Source organism: Chionomys nivalis, assembly GCF_950005125.1.
Source record: "Chionomys nivalis chromosome 23 unlocalized genomic scaffold, mChiNiv1.1 SUPER_23_unloc_1, whole genome shotgun sequence".
Classification (NCBI taxonomy): Eukaryota; Metazoa; Chordata; class Mammalia; order Rodentia; family Cricetidae; genus Chionomys; species Chionomys nivalis.
In genome coordinates, this window is record NW_026646869.1 from 2,455,378 (window position 1) to 2,475,288 (window position 19,911).

At 55.7% G+C, this 19,911-nt stretch overlaps 4 protein-coding genes across 10 annotated transcripts; 2 read left to right on the plus strand and 2 right to left on the minus strand.

Moving 5' to 3' along the window:
- Window positions 1-244: 244 nt before the first annotated feature.
- Window positions 245-8,399, minus strand: Sphk2 (sphingosine kinase 2). 7 transcript variants are annotated; one of them, XM_057760906.1, is made up of 7 exons: window positions 8,113-8,399; window positions 6,555-6,693; window positions 3,057-3,525; window positions 2,355-2,504; window positions 2,176-2,270; window positions 1,977-2,092; window positions 245-1,770 (listed from the first exon to the last, which is right to left on the minus strand). In XM_057760906.1, exons 3-7 carry the CDS (start codon window positions 3,460-3,462, stop codon window positions 690-692), a joined length of 1,848 nt encoding a protein of 615 aa, XP_057616889.1. In that variant the 5' UTR covers window positions 3,463-3,525; window positions 6,555-6,693; window positions 8,113-8,399; the 3' UTR covers window positions 245-689. The 7 variants fall into 7 exon arrangements, with proteins under 7 accessions (XP_057616889.1, XP_057616893.1, XP_057616888.1 ...); XM_057760910.1 differs by lacking the exon at window positions 6,555-6,693; XM_057760905.1 differs by lacking the exons at window positions 6,555-6,693; window positions 8,113-8,399 and adding an exon at window positions 4,580-4,921.
- Window positions 8,400-8,406: 7 nt separating this feature from the next.
- Rpl18 (ribosomal protein L18) lies at window positions 8,407-11,227 on the plus strand. Its single transcript, XM_057760919.1, has 7 exons — window positions 8,407-8,561; window positions 9,691-9,777; window positions 9,888-9,995; window positions 10,288-10,386; window positions 10,595-10,718; window positions 10,813-10,882; window positions 11,113-11,227. Exons 1-7 carry the CDS (start codon window positions 8,559-8,561, stop codon window positions 11,186-11,188), a joined length of 567 nt encoding a protein of 188 aa, XP_057616902.1. The 5' UTR covers window positions 8,407-8,558; the 3' UTR covers window positions 11,189-11,227.
- A 1,244-nt stretch (window positions 11,228-12,471) lies between these two features.
- Fam83e (family with sequence similarity 83 member E) lies at window positions 12,472-19,504 on the plus strand. The gene is made up of 5 exons (XM_057760900.1): window positions 12,472-12,939; window positions 13,573-13,740; window positions 13,958-14,082; window positions 16,744-17,188; window positions 19,262-19,504. The coding sequence occupies exons 1-5, from the start codon at window positions 12,472-12,474 to the stop codon at window positions 19,502-19,504; spliced, it is 1,449 nt and encodes a 482-aa protein (XP_057616883.1).
- Spaca4 (sperm acrosome associated 4) lies at window positions 15,081-15,467 on the minus strand. Its single transcript, XM_057760882.1, has one exon. It carries the CDS (start codon window positions 15,465-15,467, stop codon window positions 15,081-15,083), a length of 387 nt encoding a protein of 128 aa, XP_057616865.1.
- Window positions 19,505-19,911: the final 407 nt, after the last annotated feature.

A 19,911-nucleotide genomic window follows, 5' to 3' on the forward strand; every position in this document is an offset into this window, starting at 1 on the left:
GCCTTCTCCCACCTCCCTCGTGGGGGTGGGGAGGGTCCTGTGTGTGCTCTTAGCACTTCGGGGAACCTGTCTACCCAACCGCCTCCGTCAACACAATCCTGAATAAATCTTGAGAACCCAGGAGACAGCTCTTGTGGGGGACAAAGCAGCTACTGGCTCTGAGTACAAGCCAGCGGCAGCTCAAGTTGGGTACAGCTGCTGCGACCCTTAGAGGACAGATGTCACTGAAAGGACCGTCTGATGGAAGGGCGACGAAGAGAGCGACGCTTTTATTGCATAGACCTTTTCAATTGCTTTTTAGACCAGGGACACACAAGACATACAACATGAGAAGTGAAATTTCCCACCCCCAACCGGCAAGGGGTGGACCATTAGTGCAAATCCTGGCTGGGGGAACCTGCCCCTCAAGGGCTGATTGGCCCATCAAACGGAGGCACCGGAGTAGGAAAGAAACCCTGGCTGGCCAATGAGCTGAGGCCTTGCTAGCTCATACATTCTAGGCCCCATCATTGGACAGCAAAGAAGGCAGGCCCCACCCTCAGCCGCTAGGTCCTCTGGGAATTGAGGGTCAGGACCAGTATCCACCCTTGCTACTGCGAATCCTGGTGTCGCTTCTACCTATAAAAGCCAGGCCATAGCCAATGGTACTGTGGTCCCACCACCTTGTAATATTTCAGGCTCCTTTAAGTTTACGGCTTTTGACCCGCAGGCCCAGTGAGCAGCGTGGCGAGACTGGGATGCACCTGCGCCTGCATTGGCCCGTACTCCACTAGCTCCCCGTCCACAGTGAGCACGCCACGAGGCGTGAGTGGCTCGAGGCGGAAAGCTCGAGCTGCAGCATAGCTCAGGTGCGGGCAGCCCAGACTGAAGTGGTTTCCGTGCTCCATGGCCAGCAAAATACGCAGTAGTGCAGCTCGTGAAATGCCGCTGCGCACCCAGCACAGGTGCACCACGCCGTCATCAAATCGAGCATGTGGGGCGGCCACCAGGTCTGCACCGAGGTGGCTGGGCAAGATGGCCAACATGAGCACAAACTCGCCCTCTACTGTCACCCAGTCTGGGGGCAGGGGAGAGCCCAGGGGAGGCAGCAGGTGGTCAGATGGGCCCCAGGTGGAGACTTTTGGAGCATTGGAGGTGGGAGGCGGGGACCCTGAGGATGCTGGCATTTCTGGGGGTGCTTCACTGATGGGTGAAAGCTGAGCTGTTTTGGGAGAATTGGGGGGTGAAGGAAGCAGTGGGTCTGGGGACAGAGGTGCGTCTCCAGCTCCCCCCCAGTCTCCAGTCAGTTCTGGACCACCACCATTGAGGGAAAGACCAGGTAGAGGTTCAGGAGAGCCAGGGGAGGTCAAGGCAGGTTGGGGCAGAGGCAGGGGCAGGTCAGACACCGAACGATGTAGGGGCGAGTGGGTGGCGGCTGGGGCTGGGGCTGGGGCCAAGACTAGTTCTGACTTGGCTCGAGGCAGGCTATGGCCTGGGATGGGCAAAGCTGGCTCTGTGGCAGCGGGGAGGTAGGAGAGGCGTCCACGGTAGGTATGCAATGTGGCCAGGCCTAGCACTGCACCCAGGGTGAATCGAGCACTGCCCAGGGCCCTGAAACGCTCGCTGTGAATGTCCACATCTGACAGGAATCCCCAGGCCACTGACAGGAAGGAAAAACAGCGGGATCCTGAGGCTAGCGTGACGGAGAGCAGGTCCAGAGGCTTGCTGCCACCGCGGCAGAGAAGCAGCGAGCAGTTGAGCAGCAGGTCAACACCGACAGCAGGCTCAAACCTTCACGGCCAGAGATGGGTGTCACAGGGGAAAGAGCAATGGGGTGGGGGTGACACAGCCGGGGAAAAGGACGGTGTGCCCACCAGGGAGCCATCCCCGCTAACAGGAAGAGGGGCAGGATGCTGAAATGTCTCCGGACCCCGTAGCTCCAGACTCATCCCTCTCTTCAGCAGGTATCCCTGCTGTCTCAGAAGCCGTCAACGTACCCGCCATGGTGGTTAACCGCCCCAGCTAGGGCATTGCCGGAACCGCAGGGGAGGACCCCAATGGGCATCCGCACGGCATCTTTCCAGTCTGGACGATCAAGGAGCCCGTTCAGCACCTGTGGTTGGGATAGGGCCGCCTGGGTCCTCGTTACCCTCTCTGGTTACCCCCTGGGCAGGGTTAGGGTGTTTGTGGCTTTACCTCATAAAGCAACCCATCTCCAGAAACAGTGACGATGCCTTCCCACTCACTGAGGCTCAATCCCTGGACCAGCTCACGGGCATGGTTCTGTCGTTCTAAGTAGACAAATAAAAGGGTTAGTCAAGAAACCTCCTCATCCTGCCACTCCCCTCCGGAAGATCCTACCCCAAAGCCCCTACCTGTCTGTATGAGGTTAAAGGACAGTCCAGCCTCGGAGATCATGGGCACCACGTGGTCCATACAGCGCTGCCAGGCCAGGCCCCGCCCCCCAAAAGGATTAACCAATATAAGCAGCCTTGGCCTCCGGGGCAGCAGTTCAGGGGTGATTTCTAAGGAGATAGCAAGAGAGAAAGAAAGGGCTGACCATGCCAGAGGCCAGAAACCAGAGCTCCTCCTCTTGATAAAGGAACCCCAAGGAGACTTGATAAGTCAAGGGCAGGTACCCAGGGCCTGCTGGGAGTTTCCCTTCTGTCACCTGGCCGGTGTGGGCAGCCCAGGTTTCTCACTGGTGCTGAGATAAAGGGTTGGCTGTGAAAGCAACTATGTGCCCTTTGAGTTCATATGTGGGAGGTGGAGAAAGAAGCCTTGATCCCTCAACACTGTTAACAAGCTCCGAGGCCTGCGAGGCACACACAGGAAGTGGGGCCCTGGGTGAGAAAGGCTCTGCTGGGAAGCGGCCTCCCTGTGGAGACCTGTGTGGTAGCTCTCACCACCCCCAGTCAGCCTCCCGTCACACACCTGGGAGGTTGTCACTCATCTGTGGTCCAGGGAGGGTCAGACAGTACAGCCTAGAGCAGAAGGCCTCAGTCTTCTGAGACAGACCCAGAACGACACAAGGAAAGAGACAGAAACCCCCTTGTGGCTCTTGCCCCGCATCTCACCCTGCTCCCCAGACAGAGGTACTCCTCGAAGGAGACACATGAGGGCAGTAGCCCAGCGCTGGGCTTCTGCACGGTTCTCCTCGTAAGTGGCCGCGCCATCAGCCCGGAAGGTCCGAATAGCTCTGCATCGGCCCCTGCGCCGGCACCGTGGGTAGGTGTAGACACAGAAGTAGGCTGCAGTGTCTGAGGGGCTGCGGCTCTGCAGAGTGCCACAGCCTGAGACCTCTGACAGAGGGACTAGGCCATTACGGGGCCGGGCTTCTGGCTTTGGGCGCAGCCGCTGTATGTGCAGGGCTTGCACTGTAAGGGTGAGAGCAAACCGGGGGCCATGCGCTGGGTAGGAACCAAACTCGCCGTGCAGGATTGGAGTACTGGAAGCCAGTGGCAGTGCTGGTGGTGGGGCCATGACTTCAGCTCTGTCCCAAGCACTTCTAGACCCCTGGCTTGTGGTCAGCTCCTGGTCCAGCCTCTGTGGGGAGGGAGGAAGACAATGGTCAGAGTCCTGCATCCTCGCCATAGGTGGGGAGGGGCTGTGAGGAGACAGTATGAGAAGGGAGTACCATAGACAGACTCAGAAGAGCGTGGGGAGACCACATGAGGCAGGGCAGAAAGCATGAACACACTTACTTATCTTTCAGGACTCTGTGTGCAACAACTAGTTAACAGCCAGCGATACCTTGTTTCCGGAAACAACCCCACCCACAGAGAAACAACAAAAAACCCATACCAATCAGAAGACAAGAAAGAGCAGGGCCATGGTGGCGCACGCCTTTAATCCCAGCCCTCAGGAGGCAGAGGCAGGCGGATCTCTGAATTAGCAGTCAGCCTGATCTACAGAGCGAGTTCCAGGACAGCCAGGGATATGCAGAGAAACCCTGTCTTGACCGCCCCCCCCAAAAAAAAGTGGCCAAAGGCTAAGTATACGGGGTGATGGCAAGGGCTCGAGGGAAGGGGAACAAGACAGAGGGAAATTGCATGATAGAGACAGGAAAAAATAGGCTGAGACAGAAAGACACCGTCCCCTCCCACACACTGAGTCACTAGGTAGAGAGTGGAGAACCATGCAGACACACAGACAGAGAAGGAAGGGGCAACTCTAAGAAGCAGGAAACACAGGCCAATGACACTTAAAAGTTTCTCACCCCAATGAAGAAAGCAACAGACAGGAGAGAACGGGCATGACACCCAGAGCAGTCAGAGGGCAGCCACATGGGAGTGACCAAGGGAGCGGCCGGCCACCAGCTGGTTTGTCGGGAAGCACTAACCTGGCTGGTCAGCCGCCTTCCCTTCGAGAAGAGGGTGGGAGCCAGGGCTGAGCCCCTTCTGCTGTGCAGAAGGTCCAACCACTTAACTGCTCACCTCTGGGCAATCTTACCCCGTCACCTGGGACACGCCCCCATGGAGACTGTCTCTTGGGATCTACTTCTGTCCGCTCGCTGCCCTGGGCCGCTCTCTTAATACCCAGGTTATCTACCCCGCCCTCAAACCTCCCTCAAATCAGATACCAGCACAAAGCCCTATACATGCTCCATTCTGGGTTGGGTCTCGGCCTCCCAGGACTCCAGATTAGGGCCTCCATCCACAGGTTCCCGGCTGTCCGCTCCGTCTGTCCCTGGTGTGTACCCTTACTCCAGGGCCGCAACGCAGGCCCGGATCTGGGTCTCTATCCCAGGCATGGCCCTGGTTTGTTTCCAGATCCCACCAAGTGTTTCGTCTGGACCTGAGTGTCCGCCCCTCTAGGGTCATCCGGAACCCCACAACCTGCGCGCACGCCGCGTCCTCCCGGCCGCCCCACCAGAGTCAGCACTACCGCCCCCATCAGATCTAGGGGTGGGGGGAAGGGTGTGCGCCCGCCCAGCCAATGCCTACGCAGCCAGTCTACGCTGCACCAATGAGAGAGCCGGGAGGCGGGGCCATCCGCCTCCGGAACTACGCAACGAGACCTGACCGGTCGAGTGAGGAAACCAGGAGGGGCTATAGCCAAGCAAGGAGGCCCCATCATAACTGAGGGCACACACGCAGCAAAGGTGAGGACGTGGTTCGAGGCAACGCTTAACTCGCCATCTTTGTTGAGGTCAAAACGGCCTGTCCCAACAGAGTTTAAAAAAAGAAAAGGGGCGTGGGGAAGGAGTTCTTCCACCGCAGAGAACAACTCTAGTTAATGTTGGTAACGGAGAGACAGAGCAAAGCAGAGACAGAAACAAAGAAATGAAAACATTAAGATTGGGGTTAGTGTGGTGGTAACTTGTAATTCTAGTAATTGGGAGGCTGAGGCCGAGGCATGTAGTGTAGGTCTGCCTTTGCTGCGCATACGTGACAGTTATGTGTCAACTTGTGTCGAACAACGTAAGAGTGACAAACAGACCCCAGAAAATCACCACCATAGCGTGGAGACAGTTCTGGAATGACAACCAGTATGGGGAAGCTCATTAATTTACAACCTGTTTAGCTGGGACTCCAGCCGTAGAGGAGACAGAGTGAGATTAACATCTGCCCAGGAAACCACCATGTGACAAGACAGAGCCCCGGAGAGGCAGGAGGGAGAAAGCTTTGGAAGCCCAGAGTCTGAGACAAAGGAAGCCCAGGGGGAAAAAAAAAAGATGTTGACAAAGACAGGCAAGACATGGTGAAATGAAAACAAAGAGCAAAACGAGTGGACAGCTGGGGACTGGCAGAACTTGAGAGACGACAGCGTGTGTGTGTGTGTGTGTGTGTGTGTGTGTGTGTGTGTGTACCTGTCCAAATGCACCTCCCACACGTGGGGCGAAGCCCGCTCCCACTGAGCTACACTCTCACAAGGCAGGGACAAAGCTTCACAGACATGGCTGGATAAGCGCATGATGCATTCAATCCCCAGCAGCAACAGCCCCAGATGAGTGCTAAGGAGGGGGGCGGACCCCAGTGAAATGGGGACTGGGGACAAACCACTGAACTCTGAGAACAATTAAGGCAGAAACCATGACCAAAGGGGAAGGGGCCGAGACCTCAACAGAGAAAGGGAACAAGAAAGTGGAAGTGCTGGCTCACAAAGTCTCCTGCGCTCACCCTGAAGAGCCCGAGGGGAGGTCTAAGGCGGATAATAGAGACTCTGGGGCACTGCGGTTCCTTTAGTGCAGTTCCTCATGCTGTGCTGACCCCAACCCTCAAAATTATTTTTGTTGCCACTTCATAGCTGTAATTTTGCTATCAGAAATTGTAATGTAGCCGGGCGGTGGTGGCGCACGCCTTTAATCCTGGCAGATCTCTGGTCTACAAGAGCTAGTTCCACACCTTTAATCCCGGCCAGCCTGGTCTACAAGAGCTAGTTCCAGGACAGGCACCAAAGCTACAGAGAAATTCTGTCTCGAAAAACCAAAAGAAAAAAAGAAAGAAAGAAAGAAAGAAAGAAAGAAAGAAAGAAAGGAAATTGTAATGTAAATATCTGATATGCAACCCCTGCAAAATGATCCCGGAGTGGCGGCCACACATTGAGAACCATGGCTCTAGCTAGAGCCTTACCTGGTTCCATTGCCCCGTGGATTCATGGTGTCCAGTGGGCAGCCATATCTCTGCTCTGTCACAGCAGGGCCTGAGCCCAGCACAGGAATGTCTGGGTGGAAACTTCTGCCTTCTCACTGTGCAGTCCCAGTTTGCGGCTCTGAAGACCAAGGGTACATTGCAGGCTCAGGATCCCAGAGCCAACATCTCCCATCCAGCTAGCCCACCTTGTCCTCCCAAGTTCCAGCAACTGATTCTACCTAGCACTGCGAACCAAGTGTTGACTGAATGCTTAAAGACCGACATGACCAGGGAAGACACCATGTTAGGATTATTATCACGAGGAAAAAAAACATAGAAAAGTGACTTACCCAAGATCACAATTTTAAACAACAGAGTCAGGCAGGTGCTGTAAAACTGTGGTCCCAGCTGTAGGAACCAGCCCATGACAAGCTAAATAGAAACAGACCACCCAAAGGAAGTTCTTTACTTCCAACTATTATCATCTGCCAGTGTAGGACTCAGCCACCAATAAGTTTAATGGAGGCCTGAGTCTCAGTAGTTTACCCTGAAGCAATACCTGGTTGCAGGAAGGATAAACTGAGATTACCCAGCACCACCCAGGAACAGACCATCCAAAGGAAATGCCTAAGGTTCCAACCGCTGTAGATAGGACCACCTGCCAGCACCCTCACCAGGACACCCCTAGACAGATGTCAGCCAATCAGGGGCCCTGAACCTGAGGAAACCCCTCACCCCCACCTTTACTACTATAAAATCCCAACTCTAAGTGAGCTTGGGGCTCTCCGTTTAGTCCAATACGTTGGACATGTGGAGAGACTGAGTTTGCAAACTTGTATAAAGTAAAGGTTCTTTGCTTTTACACATGGGACTCGGTCTCCCTGTTGGTTTTGGGGGGACTTCGCGGATTTGGGCATAACACCAGCTACTTGGGAGGCTGAGGCAGAACGACTGAATCAAGCCAGGATGGTCGACTTTGTGAAACCCTGACTTTAAAAAAAAAAATAACAAAAACAAAAACCAGCCTAGTCTGAGTAGTTGCCAATTTCCCTCTATCTCTCCTTCGGCAGAGGATTCCCTGGGCTTTTCTCCTTCTCACCCTCACCCTACCCCCGCCATGGTCTCTAGCTCTTTCTCTCCGGGGCAGTTCACTCCTCAGGAGCCTGTTATCCAGCCTTTCCACCCCAGATCTGATCCCGGCCGAGGTTCCGCATGCCATCTCTGCACATAAATACTTTGTATATCGAAAATGTTGCGCCAGTTCAAACCGACTGGTCGAGAAAAGAAAAAAAAAAGGAAATACGTTCTTTGAAGAAGGAGACTAAGGAGAAATCGGGGAAGAGCCCACTAGGGGCAGGGGAAAAGCTGTGCCGTATGGCGTGGGGGTAACTACTATAGGTTGAATTGCAGAAGAAAGTCTCAGGTTAGAGACCTTGTAGGGCTTCCTGAACTTCAGTTGCTTCCATTAAACTGAGCATAAGGGAAAGGCAGCTGCGGATTTAAGGAAATTTCCGGAAATGTGAGATTAGCTTTTTCTTCAGGCCGGGACAAGCCTCACCTCGAATACACAGCCCACCCGGTCCTCCGGGAGCCACCGAGAAGCGGTCGGCTTGCGGCCAGAGCGTCACGGCGAGCTTCCTCCTGCTAACTCGAAGCATATCTCTCGCTCTCGGGTCCCTTTATCCTGAAGAATACAGAGAATAGGGTCTGGGTCAGGCTAGAGAGGCTCTCTGAGTGCCGGTCCTTTTCTCTGGTGTCGCATTGTTTTATCTTCGATGGTTCTGTGGGACTCTGTAATGGGTCATCCACTATACCATCGAGAAACCCAGGTTGCGGAAGAGCGACGCGTCGCGCCCATGTGACGTCACCAACACACCACAGAGATACGCTACTCGGGGTAGAGCGTCCTGCGCGCGTCACGAGTGCGTCCCGCGGGGAGCCCTTTCCCCGCCCACTCGGGCGGAGTTCTGTCTTTCCGGACCAGGCCGTGCAGGAGGCGCCATCATGGTGAGCTCGCCTAGTGGCGCTCTCGGCTGTCCCATCCGCTGCCATCCTCAGCGGAGCCGGGTCGCAGCGCGTCGGAGGGGTGCGGGTGGCCGCGGCCGGTGCCGAGCAAGGCTGGGGGATTGGTAGGGGCCTCCGGCCGGGACGTGGCGCCGCCGACACCGGCGTCCGGCGACGGGCGCCTTCCGAGGCTCGTCTAATAATTTACGAAGTTTCGCTCTGTAGCCCAGGCTCCCAGGGAGCCAGTCCGGCCTGGAACTCACGGCAGACCCGTTGCCTCAGCCTCCTTACAGCGGAGAGTGGAGTTGTGTGTGCCGGGCTTGGGCTGTGCTTACTGGGACAGTGCCAGTGCCCGCTGTCTTTTCGGGAGGAAGGGGGTAATCCCGTCCATGCCATGTGAGTGGGGGAGACGTTCGCGAAGGTGCAGGTTAAACCGTGCTGTTGTGAGCACTTAAGTAACTACTGTTGGGGAAAGAGCGGGGATAAAATCAGCATCTGGCCTTCCTAGGACTGTTTTGAAGTAGATAACAAAGTCTCACTTTGTCGTACATAAAGATATTTCCGTGTCCAGAATGGACTGTTGGCTTCTTTTGACTATTTTCCAGATTTGGGGTCGGTTTTGAGAGCACTCTTGTGAGGATCTGAACCCCCACCCATACTGGGCATAGAACCCAGGATCTTTGCTTGATAAGCGTGTGCTAGGTAGACTGAGCATCTTGTACATTTTAGGTTTTATTGCAAGACAGATTTCCCTGAGTTTTGAGAGTTTGGGAGGAATGATCCCATATCGTGGGTGGGTGATGTCAAGTAGGAGCACCGTCCTCCTCAGTTTTAATCCCCCTGGGTCCTTTTGGGATTTGTATTAGGAGTATTTGAAACTGCTTGGTGGTGGGCCTGGGGTTTGACTTGTTGGCTGAGTAGCCTGAAGGATAGGTAACAATTTCATTATGTAAGTCAATCAAAGGTAAAGGGCAGCCAGGCAGTGGTGGCACCCGCCTTTAACCTGAGCACTTGGGAGGCAGAGGCAGGCGGATCTCTTGAGGACAGCCCTGTCTTGGAAAAGAAAAGTTTTGATGTGGGGCAGTTATCCAGGTTAGGCATTGACTCCATGGCATTCTTTGACCTTCCACAGGGTGTTGACATCCGCCACAACAAGGACCGAAAGGTTCGGCGCAAGGAGCCCAAGAGCCAGGACATCTACCTGCGGCTGCTGGTCAAGGTAAGCTTCCAGACGCCGCGTTGGATCAGGGGAGGGTGGGCCAGAAGTTGGACGGGACGGGTTTGGAGGGTGGCCATCTCATGATTGCTCTTCTCACCTCCCACCCCCAGCTGTACAGGTTTCTGGCCAGGCGAACCAACTCCACCTTCAATCAGGTTGTGCTGAAAAGGTTATTCATGAGTCGCACCAACCGACCACCTCTGTCCCTGTCCCGGATGGTTAGTACCTGGGCAGGGGAACTGGGTCTGGAGTGGGTGCTTGACACCAGACATCACAGGGCTCCCCCTCTGCATGGTCAAGGCCAGCAGGGGTGAAGAACTCTGTGCTTGGGCTCCACTTTGCCGCCCCAAGTGACAGTCACTTGTGCTTTTCTCCCTGGGCGTTTCTCTGCCTTGGCTGGTTGCTGGGGCTTCCTGTCTGTGTTCCAGTGCTGACTGCAGGGAGAGAAAGATGGGATCACAGGCCTCTAGCGAGGCCTTCAGAGTGACTTAACCTGTTTGCTCCTCTCAGATCCGAAAGATGAAGCTTCCTGGCCGAGAAAACAAGACGGCTGTGGTTGTGGGGACGGTCACAGATGACGTGAGGATTCTCGATGTGCCCAAACTGAAGGTAAATGACCAGCGAGCACCCAGCGAACATCTCTCCAGCCAAACTGAAGCTTTGCTGTAGGGTGCTCGCAGCATGCCACTCCCTCACCATTGTGTGTGGTGCTTGGATTCCCTTTAGTCCTAAAGCATGGGGGTGTTGGCAGTTGGGGGTCAGAGTCTGCTGTGTGAGGGTGTGTGGCCCTCCACAGCTCCTAGTGTCTGCCCCTCAGGTGTGTGCACTGCGGGTGAGCAGCCGGGCCCGGAGTCGCATCCTCAAGGCTGGGGGTAAGATCCTCACCTTTGACCAGCTGGCCTTGGAGTCTCCCAAGGGCCGTGGCACTGTGCTCCTGTCTGGTAAGTAAGGGCTGCTTTGGCGCGCCAAGGTTTGGGGAGCCTTCCCTGTGGTCAGAGTTCCTGGTCCCTACTTAACCTCTCCTTCCCTGGCCAGGACCTCGGAAGGGCCGAGAGGTGTACCGGCATTTTGGCAAGGCCCCAGGAACCCCACACAGCCATACCAAGTGAGTATCAAGCTAAGGACTCAGGCTTTGTCCCCTGTGTAGCTTTTAGCTGCAGTGGCTGGTAGGGGGTTGTCACAGCTAAGGGCTACCCAGAGCCTGTGCCAAACTCTTGATTTACATGTGGTCCCATGAAGGCTCTCCTAGCCCAGAAGAGGCTCCCAGCATTACAGGAACAGGCCCTGTTGGCCTCTGTGAGCTGGGCTTCTCTGACCCACACCTTCTCCCCACAGACCCTATGTCCGCTCCAAGGGCCGGAAGTTTGAACGTGCCAGAGGCAGAAGGGCCAGCCGTGGCTACAAAAACTAACCCTGGATCTTACTGTTATTAAAAAGCTTTGGATGTTGATGGTCCTGTGTGTTCATTAAGTTGGAATGGGGTGGGATGTATTGAGAACCACCAGTGAGTGGTGGCAGAATATTTGATTGGCAGTCAGTACAGGCCCAGCTCTGGGGAGGGGCAGTGTGCAGCCTCTGCCTGTGGTTAGAGCTCCGCCTATCCTATCAGGTGTCTGCTGGGGGTGTGGGGAAGGCGTGGGAACAGATGAGGCACTCCCCAGGAAGCTGGTGAGACAAAGGCCAGTCCCTGAGCGAGGTGCCCAGTAGGCCCTCCCCTGCATTTGCACAAGGGGCTGTGTCCTGACTCCAACGCCCATCTGGGTGGGGAGTCCCGGAAGAGCTGCACAGGAGAAGGAGGGCAGCTCTAAGCTAGTCCTAGGCCTGGGGGCCCAGCGGCACTAGCGCACACAGATGGGGAGACCTGCCCTTATTCCCGTTCCTCTGAGCTGTGTGATGCCAGCTCCAGGCCGGAAAGGTACATGGGGTGAGAGAGGGTTCCTGTCCAGGAAGTAGGGTGCAACCAGGAGACTTTGAGATTGGTAGATACTCAGGCTAAGTTCTGGATCAGAGGATGAAGACAGCACTCCGGTCTTAGGGGTCATGGCAGGGGCATACCTCCCTATCCTGAACCTGGGAAGTCTCCTGAAGGAGCCTGGCAAGTGCCTGGGGGAAAACCATGGATTCCTTCTGTCTCCATGGAGGACCTAACTGGGAGGTGTCTCAGCCTTTGGGAGCTGGTGGGCTCGTCAGGTGTTAACATACCTGCTATGCAGCACTGAAGAGTGGGTATAGACTGTAGCCCAAGTGACAGGCCTTGGAGCCGCCGGCTATAGGTTATAGGCAGGAGGAGGACCAGGAACAGGCAAACAGCCATTTACCTGGAAATGGTTGGGCAGGTAGCCAGAATTACTAGGGCAGGCAGGTAATCAGACAGGCCAAAGGTCACCTTAGACCACTGTGGCTCCAAATTGGAGGTAGTCCTGCAGTTTGGCAGAGGCATCCCTTCTGTGTAGCACAATGGGAGAGATGGCCCACTGACAGGTGGCCCTTGGGCACGTGGATTTTAGATAGATGGTGGAAGGAGTATGGACAGTCCACAGGAATTGAGTTAGGGACACCTTCAGGGCACTGGATGTCCACAGGGCTACCCTGGGTGGCTGCACAGTATTGCAAGACCCCAGATGCTCAGACCCCAAAAGCCATCCAGACCTTTCAAGAACTGGCCTCTTGATCTCGTGGTCCTGTGTGGCTCCAATGGCGGCCTCCCAGCTGGCCGCACTGGAAGGAGAGGGGCTGGAGACTGAGCCAGCCCTGACCAAGGCCAGCCCTGGCTTGTACACTGAGGGCCAGCGACTAGCTCTTGAAGAACTGCTGAGCAGTGGGGAAGAGGCCTTCCGGGCCTGCGTGCAGCAGGAGAAGCTGCCCCCCTTTCTGAGTGCAGATGAGGCTCAGGCCCTGGCTGCAGCTGCTGAAGACTGGACAGTACCAAGCCAGGAGCCGTGTGGCGCAGGCCCAGGGACTGCTATCACGGATGGGGATATTGGCAGCCTGACCTACTGGCCGGGGCAGTCTGAGGAGCCGGCACCTGTGCTGCGGCTGGGTTGGCCTGAGGACACGGCCTGGAAGGGCATCACCCGAGCTCAGCTCTATACCCAGCCACCAGGGGAGGGCCAGCCCCCTATTAAAGAGCTGGTACGCCAGGAGATCCAGGCTGCTCGCAAGGTTGGTGTCACCGCATCACCAGTCCCCCATACCTTCCTGGAATTTGCAAGGCTGTTCCTGCGTTCCTCTGGTCCATGACTTGGAACCTAGGGTTTATCCCTTTCCCTTCAGACCTGGAGGCCTCTTACTGAGACCTGGTGTCCATGCTTCTGAAGTTGAGTTGTGACCACTTGTGTCTGCCCCTTTTTGTACCAAACCTCCAGGAAAGCCTTGGGGGTGGTTCCCCACTCTGTAGCCCCCCGAAGCCCCAATTCTTAGGGAGTCTTGGCGTTTCCCTGACTCCAATACCAAGTGGTTTACATAGGTTAGTATGTACAGCCTTTGACGATTCAGTTTATACTCTTTAAACTGACTGACCTGGGTGGTGAGTCAGACGCCATCACAACCTCGCCTGCCTGCAAGGCCAAGCTCTAGGCACACCTTGGTGGCCTAGCCTTCCTGACCTCCAGTACCCAGCCTTGTCCTGGAGCTGAGAACTTTTTGAAGAGGGGTCTCCTAAAAGAACTACCTGACTCACACTCCATGCAGGAGAGCGCGTGGGTGTCTCCCTGCAGCCCCTGAGCATCCCGAGGAAGCCAGGTCTTGAAGCATGTCTCCAGAGCCCATGTCTGCCCCTTCCTTTCCCCACCCTAGTTAGTGGCTGTGGTCATGGACATCTTCACCGACCCTGACCTGCTCACAGACATGGTGGACGCTGCCACACACCGCTGGTTACCTGTCTATTTACTGCTTGACCGCGAGCATCTGCCTGCCTTCTTGGCACTAGCCCAGCAGCTAGGGGTGAACCCTTGGACCACTGAGGTAGGGGCCAAGCCAGAGGCATCTAAATGTCTCTGGCCCTCAGAGGGGGACTTTTCCATGGGTTCCTAAATCACTGGGGTTCCCTAAAATCTGAAGCCCATGTCACTGGAGTAAGGGAGTGGCTGTCCTAAAGGGATACTTGAGTCAGAGCTTGGTATCCCCAAATCTAAGACTTAGTATCAGTGGCCCTATGGGATCATAGAGTTTGCCTTTCCAGAACCTGGACGTCCGGACGGTGCAGGGCCACACCTTCCAGAGTCGCAGGCGAAGGCAGGTGAGCGGCCACGTGCGGGAGAAGTTCCTGCTGCTGGACGGTGACAGGGTCATCTCAGGATCCTACAGGTGTGTCCCCTCATGATGCCCTGTGCCCAGCCCTTCCTCAACATGTGCAGGTGATGGGGGAGGGGTTGTGGGAGGCATGCCCTTTCTGCTCACCTCTAAAACGGGTCCATGTGCCCTTCCTGGAGAAGAGTTATGCTGCGGAGAGCACTCGGGGCTTTCTGAAGTGTCTCTCTAGCCTGGTGAAGCCCCACTTGGGAAACTGAGGCAGGGACTCCAGGTGCCAGGCGGCTGGGTTCAGACCCTGACCCTGCTAGCTATGACAACATGTCTTCAGGGGTCAACAGATGTCAGGGGTGTTCCTTACCCATTCTCAACATGACAATCACAGCATCCCCCAGATCCCCCAGATGCTCCAGGTGCTCCAGGAACCACTGTTCTTGAAAGGTGCTGAAACACAGCTGCCCACATTCACCTGACCGCTGGTGGGGGCACGCACTCCTGGTAGGTTCCCTCTTGGTGCTGAGCCTCCAGCCCTGAGACCACAGCACTTTGCAGCATCACTATCGTCTTGGCTTTGCCAGAGGACAGAGCAGTGCCCAACACATGGCCTAAGTGCTACAGAGCTGGATGTGGTGGCACACAGCTGGAGAGAAGGAAGATCGCCACCCGCAGCTGTGTAGAGAATTGGAGGCTGTCCTGGGATGCAGGACACTGTGCCTCAGAAAAGCACCCCTGCCCCACAAAAGAGTGCTCTGAAACCCCATCCGGTATTACTGGTACTGTATTTCACCAACTCTAAGGTGACGCCGACACAAAGAAGCACCTGGGCAAAATGAAAAAATGTGTATCTTAGGGCCAACGGGGCAGGGCAGAGCCGCGAGAGCCGCGAGAGTCACAGGCCGCAGCCACACAATGGCACGCCGGCCGGGCTCCCATGGGCCCTGGAACGGAGGAAGTCAGGGTCAAGGGAGGTAGACGGCACCTCTGGCCATTTAATGAGGGAAAGGGGTGGAGGTGAGGGCACAGGGCACAGCCCCAGGCCCGGCGGTTCCTGTGGGTCACCACAGCCAGTATTGAAGCCGCGGTAACAGGCCCAGGAACAGCTGCAGACCCAGCGCCAGGCTGGCAGGTCCCGTGGCGGAAGCAGCACCCCCATTGCAAAGGTGGCCGGAGCAGCAGGTGGTGGTAAGGCTGTACGTGAGGCCCATGTAGCTGATGGGCTCCTCGCGGCCACAGCTAGTGGAGTGCACGCAGCCTTTGTTGATGATGGGCCCCACACCCTGCGCTACTCCGCGGCCTATGAAGCAGTCCTCGTCGTCCCCACAGCGCATGGGTGTGCCTGGGCACTGAGTGGAGTCAGTCAGCTCACAGAAGACGCAGTCCTTGATGCCTGTCGCACCTGGGCACAGGACCAACACCAGAAGCAGTGGCCAGCCAAGGACCATGGTGGCCTGGCGGCGTGGATAGCACCCAAGCCAGGCCGGGGGCTCCTGTGACCTCCTGGATGGCACCTCCTGACCCTCGTCCTGGCCTTGGGGACCAGCACTTGGAGTGTTCCTGGTTCCCAATACAAAGTGTCCCTCTCAGGAACTCAAGTCCTTGGGTTGGAGATGGGCCAGCACCCCTTTCCACAAGCCTTTGGGCCGTGGAACTCAGTGACCTCACAGACCCTCAGGGTTCCCTGACTTCTGCAAGTGGGGGAGGGGTCATAGCCTGTCCCACCACAGGCTGAAGGGCCCAGACTGTCACCTGCCAAGGTAAGGACTCTTGAAGGACCCTTGTGTAATGCTAACTCACTCATGCCTGCACGTGGCTATCTTGTTTTATCGGTGGCACACTGAGGCCACGGTGGGGTGCTTGATGCATGCAGGGCCCCTGAATGAGGAACACCTCTGCTGTGTCACATCTGTGAAGGGTGAGGGCAGTGCAGGGGCCACCCTATGCGACCCGCAGGCCAACGCAGGGCACTTGCTCTGTGTGGCGGATGTGCTACCTGGGTCCTGGTGCACAGTGTACATGCTTAGGACATAAATGCAGCATTTCTGGGGAGCCTGTGGAAATTCAAATAGTTCCCTGGGTATTAGAAGACCAACCCCACCTCCTGATAAAGAAACTGAGGTACCAAACTTTCTATCCCTGGGGACAGAGCAGAGCCCACGCTGAAGGCTCTTCTGACTTCAGGTGATCCCTATAAAGACTTTCCAGGTTTCACTGTTTGGTTTTTTGTTTTTGTTTGTTAGTTAGTTGTTTGTTTGGTTTTGGTTTTTCGAGACCTGGTTTCTCTGTAGCTGTAGCTTTAGAGCCTGTCCTGGAACTAACTCTTGTAGCAGAGGCTGGCCTTAAACTCACAGAGATCCGCCTGCCTCTGCCTCCTGTGCTGGGATTAAAGGCTTAAAGGCCTGTGCCACACACCCTGCGGCTTGTTTGATAGTCTCACGTAACACAGGCTTTTCTGGAACTGTGTAACAAACTCCTGATCTCCCCACCTCAACCCCCCCAGTGCTGGGATCACAGATGCTATTACTAGACCCAGCTTGGTGGTAGACGTGTCTTATCTCCTGCTGTCCCCAGGTTGGTTGTGACAAACAGCGGGGTAGATACTTCTTGTCCTACTCACCAGAGAGGCTGAGGCCTGTGAGATCGGGACTTAAGGTCACAGTGGCTGGGGACTAGAGTGGGTGCCACCCTGCAAAGATCCTGACTGTTATTCTACATTCCCAGCTTCACGTGGAGTGACTCACGCCTGCATCGGGGCCTGGTGACCTTGCTCACAGGAGAAATTGCAGATGCCTTTAGCCAGGAGTTCCGAGTCCTGTATGCGGCCTCCAGTCCACTCCCACCGGCACCAGCTCGAAGCCCCTTGCTCAGCCCTTCTGAAGGTCCACGGCTGCCCCGAAGCCCACACCGTGTGGCCCTGCGCTGTCCTGTGGCCCCTGTGGCCCCATTGCTGTCTGACAAGCCTTTGACCCACCGCCTGGCGGCCTGTCACATCTTTGAGGGGAACAGACAGGACACCCCCACCACCACAGGGCCAGCTCTCAGTGACATCTTGAGAAGTGTCCATCGTACCAGGACAGCCAGTGGTCCCCCAACCAGGCCCAGCCGCTCCCTGTGGGACCTCAGCCGCCTGTCCCAGCTCTCTGGCTCCAGTGATGGTGACAATGAGGTGAGACCCCCCTGATAAGGACTGAGGCAGACAGAGAGATAGGGAGGCCCTGTTTGAACACTGAACCCCAAAGTAAGAAACAAGTTCTCTCTCTTTTTTATTTTATTTTAGTTTTTCGAGACAGGGTTTCTCTGTAGCTTTGGAGCCTGTCCTGGAACTAGCTCTTGTAGCTCTGGCCTCGAACTCACAGACATCCGCCTGCCTCTGCCTTCCGAGTGCCGGGATTAAAGGCGTGCGCCACCACCGCCCGGCACAAGTTCTCTTTTTGAACGGATTCTCTTGCCTCCACTTTCCCCCAATGGGATGACAGGAGGTCAGGGGAACCGAGAATCCTCCGGCAGCTGTACGTGGAGAGTGGGGAGCCACTGAGCTGCTTGGTTAACCCTGGCCTAGAAATGTTTGCCTCTGAGCCTCAGTTTCTCTCACTGTGAGACAGGCTGTTGCATGAGAAGAAGCAGAGCCATGTGGGGAGACAAACAGCCCCCCAGGATGCAGGCAGGTGGGCTTACGTCCCTCAGTGAGCTAACCCCTGCCGGCCTCAGTTTCCCCAATCTGCTCCTCGGTAACTGAGCAGAATCACTTCTGTCAGTGAAGCCAGAGGAAAGGGAGTGGGCAGGCCAAGGTCTTTGCCTGCCTCTGCTGAGGTTCCCCTCCCTTGACAAATATTTGTCCCCAGATGGCACAGCTGCTCCCTGTTCTTCCACAGACACAAGGCGAGAGGCGTCCTATGTGGGTCTGGGGTTCCAGGTCTTCTCCTGGCATCCTCCTAGCATCCTCCCCCTTTTTCTTTTTGGTTTTCTGAGACAGGATTTTTCTGTAGCTTTGGAGCCTTTCCTGGAACTCCCTCTGTAGACCAGGTTGGTCTAGGACTCACAGAGATCCTCCTGCCTCTGCCTCCTGAGTGCTGGGATTAAAGGCATGCGCCGCCACCGCCTGACTCATTTTTCCTCTTATGCACGTGTGCAGTGTGTGCTCCTGTGTGTGCCTGTCGAGCCAGATGTTGCCGCTGGAGGTCTTCCTCTGTCACTTCACATTATTATCATTACCGTTTATTGTTGGTGGTGGGTTTTTTTGTTTTGTTTTGTTTTTTTGAGACAGGGTTTCTCTGTAGCTTTGGTTCCTGTCCTGGAACTAGCTCTTGTAGACCAGGCTGGCCTCGAACTCCCAGAGATCCGCCTGCCTCTGCCTCCCGAGTGCTGGGATTAAAGGCGTGCGCCACCACCGCCCGGCTCTGTTGTTGTTGTTTTGAGGCAAGGTTTTCCTGTGTAACAGCCCTGACTGTCTTGGAACTAACTCTTTTTTTTTTTTTTTTTTTTTGGTTTTTTGAGACAGGGTTTCTCTGTGGTTTTGGAGCCTGTCCTGGAACTAGCTCTTGTAGACCAGGCTGGTCTAGAACTCACAGAGATCCGCCTGCCTCTGCCTCCCGAGTGCTGGGATTAAAGGCGTGTGCCACCACCGCCCGTCTCCACAGTGTTTTTAAGACAGTGTCTGTGACTGCACAGACAGAGTGAGCAGCCAGTAAGCTTTGGGGCCACTCGTCTTCCTTCCAGTGCTAATTTACGATGCTTAGCTGGTAGCCCCAGCTTTTATGTGAGCACTGGAGGCCCAGGCCCAGGCCTCATGGTTCTGCAGCAAGCATTTTACCTTCTGAGCCATCTCCAGCCTCTGGCCTCCTTACTTTTATTTTTATTTGTTTTTGTTTTGTTTTGTTTTTCAAGACAGGATTTCTCTGTGTAACAGCCCTGACTGTCCCAGAACTAGCTCTTGTAGACCAGGCTGGTCTCAAACTCACAGAGATCTGCCTGCCTCTGCTCCCTAGTGCTGGGATTAAAGGCATGCGTGCGTCACCACCGTCCAGCTTGCCTCCTTATTTTGACAGGGTTTCATGTGGTCCAGGTTGGTCTTGAGCTTCTGATCTTCCTGCCTCTACATCCTGAGTGCTGATACTATGGTGTGCCTGTCGTGCCTGATTTATATGGCGCTGAGGACCAAACACAGGCCCTGTGCACGCCAGATTAGCATTGCCCCCTGAGCCCCAGAAACTGCTCACCAGATTTTTTTTCCCCTTCACAGCTCAAGAAGTCCTGGGGCCACAAGGACACTCCAGCCAGGGCCCTGATGAGGCAGAGGGGCACTGGAGGGGGACCCAGGGGTGAGATGGATTCTCACCTACTAGCCCGGTCACAGCCCTGGAGCGGCCCCCTCCCCGGGATTCCAGCCCGCCATCTTCGTTACTTATCTCCAGCCCAAAGACGGTTGGGAAACAATGCTACATCAGACTGGGCCTCTGGCTCAGGCCCTGGAAAGCGACTCTGATGGCCAGACGTGGGTCAGTTCAGAGACCCTACCAGACATTGATTGTGTGTCAGCCCTCTGGCCTGGCAGCTGGGCAGTGGAAGGGATTGGTCTTAATTGCTCGCGAACTGGGTGAGCTCAGCAGAGCTAAGGGCTCAGGCAGAAGGTTCCAGAGCAGCTGGTCTTCCACTGGACTGCTTCAGAGACAGGCCTGGCTGCCTCACCACTGTTGTAGAGAGGACCGTGCGGCAACCCCAGAGAAGCACCCACACTTGTGTGTGGAGCAGAGGGTAAACCGAGTCCAGGAGAGGAGTGCTAACAGTGATGGAGTTTAGGGGGGAGGGACCCAGAAAGTACTGGGGACACTGAGACACTGGGTATGTCTGGATGGGGAGCAGCAGAGCATTCTCTATTTCTGATCAAATTAA